This window comes from Phytophthora ramorum (assembly GCF_020800215.1).
Source record: "Phytophthora ramorum isolate Pr-102 chromosome Unknown Phyram_PR-102_s0002, whole genome shotgun sequence".
Lineage (NCBI taxonomy): Eukaryota > Oomycota > Peronosporomycetes > Peronosporales > Peronosporaceae > Phytophthora > Phytophthora ramorum.
The window spans coordinates 204,975-210,335 of NW_027150648.1; the positions used below are offsets into that span (position 1 = coordinate 204,975).

Sequence of the window (5,361 nt, forward strand, 5' to 3'; positions counted from 1 at the left end):
CGGAAGAGATAGGTCTTCACAGGCCCATCTCTAAGGCCCTTCATGAACGTGACGACCTTTGTCGCCTCGTCAATCGGGTTGGTCACGATATTCGAGACCAAGTACCGTGCTCTTTGGGCGTAAGCATGCACGTCATGCTTGCCCTGTTGCAGATCGAGGAACTCCGCCCTCGATCGGAACTCGTTTTGCGGGGGCTCAAACGCTAGTTTGAGCTCCTCCTTGAACTCTTCGTACGTGCTAAAGCACGTAGGATCTGTGAGTCGGCGTCCGTACGCCCAACTCCTCGCTCGTCCGCCAAGACATGACATGGCGAACGCAACCTTCGACAACGGGTCGACGATACGTCGAGCCGTAATGGCAGTGTCGACCTCGACAAGCCAACGGAGGAGAGACTCTCCCTCTCTTCCAACGTAGTTGCTTACGTGGAGTTTTAATGACTCCACGCGCGGTGTGGCCGATGGCGACACCGAAGTTCGAGCAGCGGTTTCACGCTGTTCCTTCACGATGAAACCCAGAGCAACACCGTGTTGCTCCGTCGGCGATAGCGTTCGCAACATCGTTGCTACCGCCGCTTCCCCAATGACTGTTGACAGTCGTTGGAGGGCCTCCCACTCTGGTTCCGACAGGTGGGGGCAGTCTGCACGCGCAACATGCGTTGCAGACGTGTTTGGGCTACCCACGGACATGTTACTGTCCGAGGGCAGGTTCTCAGCCCCGCGTTCGTATTCCATACGAACGTGTTAGTCGGTCGTTGGACGGACTACAAAGTGCTACCAGGTGTAATGGGTCTGCTTAGACCCACTACTTAAGCTTACACGTGTGCGCACGTGTAGGAGGAAGCGTAGGAGTAATTTACTTAAGTTCAGTATACTTGTATCCACAAGTATACTTAAACCTAGATAAATGAACCAAACGAAAGCTTTGGTGGTAAATGAGAACTGTATTGATTGTAAATGGGGTTTCCTCCTAAAACTGATATTTCTAATGAGAGGTTCTGCCATTGGATGGCTGGCAGAACCCCTATCTATTGAATGACTCTCGTTGGTAGAAAGGTGTTACTTTCTACCAGTCATATGCCTTTTGCTATGAATGTGGACCACCCTGTGGTGGTCACCTGAATGTATCCATTAGTGCATGCTGCACTAAGGTAGGAGGTGAACTGACTGTGTAGCCCCGCTACACTCAACACTTGAGACCACAGAGGATTCAGGTAGCCCAATCCTACCCGCGTCGGCGTGGATTGACTACAAGTGCTACCAAGTGTGACGGGAGTCACACAGCACCTTGCGCTTGAGGAAGTGCTAGGAGTATACAAACTCCAAGTGAACGATGGTTCACTAGTTCCCGGTCTTGGAGAACGGTTGACTTAGACAACGTAGATTATACACTGATATATTTATAGTTAGTTACCTAGAGATCATCTTGCAATACAATTCCTAAGTTAACTGTAGTTTCTCCTATATATATTTTATGTATGAGTTGCTGTGAGCCACCATCCACGTGTCAGTGGTGTTAGATACACCATGTACCCAACTCGGAAGAGTGATGGGCACTCTTCATGTAACCCCCCGTACACTCCCTGCCAAAAGAGATTATAACTTGTAAGATATTGTGTATCAACTCAGCACCTGACACCTAGCCGCACCATTGAAAAGGGCACTTTTTCAAGTCCGGTTTGCCAAAAGCAATGAAAGGCACAACATCTATCTAAACAAACTTGGCATCAAAACGTGGCATCATCAAATCCTGCCAAGCGAGGTCCTCAAGTATTGGTCCTGTTATTATTAAACAAAATTGTTGGGATTCACCCTGAAATAAATTTCAGTCTTGGCACGAGCCTGTTACATATCGGTTATATTAACCTAAAGCAAGCGATATCCACTCGTAAGGATGCATCTTCCTTCGTCTTGAAAGGAAAAGCACGTGTTGATGTGTTCTACGTTCCTTTCGTTTTCGTGTGTGGCGCGGCATTACACATGCCACTCGGTGGGAAGTCTCCCGAACGGATCTAACGAACATCGATATGACGCACCGAAAACAGAGGCGAGCTTTTACAAGCGACAAGCTCTGGGGTCTAAAAATTCATGATCCTTCGATTGTGAGAAATACTCTCCGTGTACTTGCCACGGCCATACTAAAACTAGTATTAATGGTTTCGGCATCCCGTCATCATGTTCACATGCAGCATATGGCTCTTTGGTGAGCACGGACACTCTTTGACCGAGATGTCTTCGCGTAAATAATGGTGTAACATCATCGCTGTTTGCGTTCGTAAAAAGCCACCAGCCAGTGTCCGAATTGTCGTTTCCCGTTCGTTCAATCGTATCCCAGACCCTGGGCCAGAGGCACCCTGTTGGTTATCAAGGAATCGGTAGGAAGAGCTCATTCGAAAATCTGCGCTCGACCAACCAAGAAGCATCGAAATGCTTTCTGGACTTGCCCTGTCGGCCGCCGTTGCCCTGGTGGTGCTCACCTCTCCTGCCAACGCCCACGGGTACCTCGAAGAGCCCAAGCCGAGCTGGACCAGTGGAAGTGCCAACCCTGGGTGGATTACCATGGTTGACAACTACTGGGATATCGGCTCGGGTGGAGATCAATGCGGCCTGTACAAGACCATGGCTGCGGAGAAGAAAATGACTGTCCGCGATGTTGTGCTGGATATTGTCAAGGGCCAGAAGTGCGGTAACACCGACGACAGCGCAAGCCCTCAGCCAATTCCCAGCGATGGGAAAGCGAAATGGCTGGGCAACGGAGGTGGTGGCTTCACGCACGTTGGCCCCTGTGAGATTTATCTCGACGATACGATGGTGCTCCACAGCGACAACTGCCAGGACGACTACCCCGGTGGTGATGTCGGGTCGACTCAAACGTCGGACATGCCGGTGGACTACTCGTCGTGCAACGGGAAGTGCACCTTGACCATCTACTGGCTGGCGTTCCAGAACGCCCAATGGCAGGCGTATGGTAAGTCGGCTACGTTTGCAGTGCTGTGGAGCCTGTTTCTGACTTGTGTTTCTGTGTGTCTATTGTAACAGTCAATTGTGTTCCCCTATCGGGAAGCGGGTCTGCGACTCAGACGCAGTCTACCGCAGGTTCATCCACGAGCGCTCAAGAGACACCGGCGACGCAGGGGTCTTCGTCGGAACAGGGGGAAGCAGACTCATCAGCAACCGAAGCACCTTCATCGGAGCAGCAGTCCACCCAGGCTCCTTCTTCGGAACAGCAGTCGACTGAGACCCCTTCGACCCAGGCGCCGGCGACCCAGGCTTCTTCGGAACAGCAGTCGGCTGAGGCCCCTTCTGCCGAACAACAAGAGACCCAAGCCCCGTCAACTGAGCAGCAGTCAACTCAAGCTCCGTCGACGCAGGCCCCTTCATCGGAGCAGCAGTCCACCCAGGCTCCATCTCCGGAACAACAACCGACGCAGGCCCCTTCTGCCGAACAACAAGATACCCAAGCCCCGTCGACGCAGACCCCTTCATCGGAGCAGCAGTCCACCCAGGCTCCATCTCCGGAACAACAGCCGACGCAGGCCCCTTCGCCTGAGCAGCAAGCGACCCAAGCTCCGTCAACTGAGCAGCAGCCCACCCAAGCACCATCAAACCAGTGGACCCCTACTCCGTGGACCCAAGCTCCATCGTCGCAATGGACTCAGGCTCCGTCTACGCAGTGGACTCAAGCCCCGTCGACCGAGCAGCAGTCGATGACTTTCAACACGCTTAACGGCGAAACAGGTACTGTTCAGCCTTCCTCGAACCTTCGTAAGTAGTTTGTGGCATGCTCCGTGGTTATAGCAGTATACCACAGCAACGTAAATGTAGTCCGCGACCTCACAATTACCGTGATGAGTTGCCTGTGAATCCATTCAGTACATTTCTTTGGAAACGGTTGGACTGTACTTTCGGGTAAACTAGAACATAGCTCATCGGATGACAAGATCCAGACAAGCCACGTGCGAGTCGAGGACTGTAGAATCTTCGGCTGGTAAAGAAGCCACGAAGATAGATTCGCTTGGGGGGCATTTTGCTTTTCAATCTCGAGCAGCACGAGATTGATAAGCGTTACTGTCGACGGTCGAGTGGGTCAGCATCTCTGCCGAGGCCTCAGTTGCCTGATCCTCAGGACGGAACTTTCATCTCCCGCATCGTACATACATGTAGGAGTTGTGCTTGATACAATTTGAATTCTGGAAGTGCAAGCCGGTTTATGATCTGACGCAATTGTTAAAGTAAATGTAATGATTTGCAGAGGATTACGAGAGCGGAGGATAGCGCAAAGAGTAAGATAAGAGGAGGAGGGTGTCAGATTATACAGATTGTGGGGCGAAAACATACAATCATGGGGTCATTCCATACTGGATGGGGTCTCGCCATTCATGTTGTGTCGAATGGGTATCGGTTACACAAGTGGTGTTTCCGTTTACCTGCTGGTCCGCTGTGTTGTGCTGAGCTACGTATTTATACTCAAGTGCCTTCATAACCTAGAACTCCCATGGATATACGTGTAGAAGCAGTTCGCAATTCGCGCTCTCCGAATGGCCGGCGTAACAGGATCTTTCCTTCTCTTGGACGTGAACCCCCATGTAGGACCAAGGCTGGAACGAGGAGCTGCTCTCCGTGCGTCAGGGGGTGAAGGCCACCACCTGCCAAGTGCCACACAGTTCTTCATAAGCCACGGGAGGCGGACATGGTGACCCCGCGGACCTTCAAAGAAGGACACACACCAACTCGCGATGGACCTGGCGGACTCTTCGCGTTGAAGAAGATCGCATCGCCAAGGCGCACCAAGGACCCAGTAACCCTCGGAGCGCTCAGGACAAGCAAATACCAAGGCGCATTGACATGGTGAACCCTCGCGCACACGCAGCTCAAACACCAAAGCACGAAGGGCATGGAGACTCTCCACGTGCTCAAGATCTCACACACCAAGACGTATCGGGTCTGGTAAGCCCCTCGCGTTCCCGTTCAAGCACCAACGCATAAAGGAGTTGGGACCCTCGCTGCTCACGATCCCCCCCCCCCCCAGAGTGCAATACAGCAATCCATAGGATAGCATTCTTTACTGATCAAAGGCAGATCAGGTCAAAAAAAATCACAAACAGAAAAAGCACGTATACTGTCGCATGATTACGCTTTATACGATTGCGAACACACCCGTCTTTACATGGTACTGCCGTAGCCAGTCGTCTCGCCTGCTCTAAAAAAACAGCGTGGCGGACAAAGTCAGCATCAGTCCAACATTCGCCGCGGAGACACCAAGCACGAGGAGACTCGAAGCGCGCCGAAGCAGCAGGAGTCCGGAAGCGCCGCGGAGATCGAAAGCGCCCCCGTGGACACTGGAGAGTCACTGGGAGCTTGTTTA

General features: G+C 52.2%; 1 protein-coding gene across 1 annotated transcript; it reads left to right on the plus strand.

Annotated features, from left to right (window-relative positions):
* Nucleotides 1–2,876: 2,876 nt before the first annotated feature.
* Nucleotides 2,877–3,769, plus strand: KRP23_1621 (Zinc metalloprotease ZmpB; the record flags this gene model as incomplete). Its single annotated transcript, XM_067886278.1, has 2 exons — nt 2,877–2,964; nt 3,036–3,769. 2 exons carry the CDS (start codon nt 2,877–2,879, stop codon nt 3,767–3,769), a joined length of 822 nt encoding a protein of 273 aa, XP_067748954.1.
* Nucleotides 3,770–5,361: the final 1,592 nt, after the last annotated feature.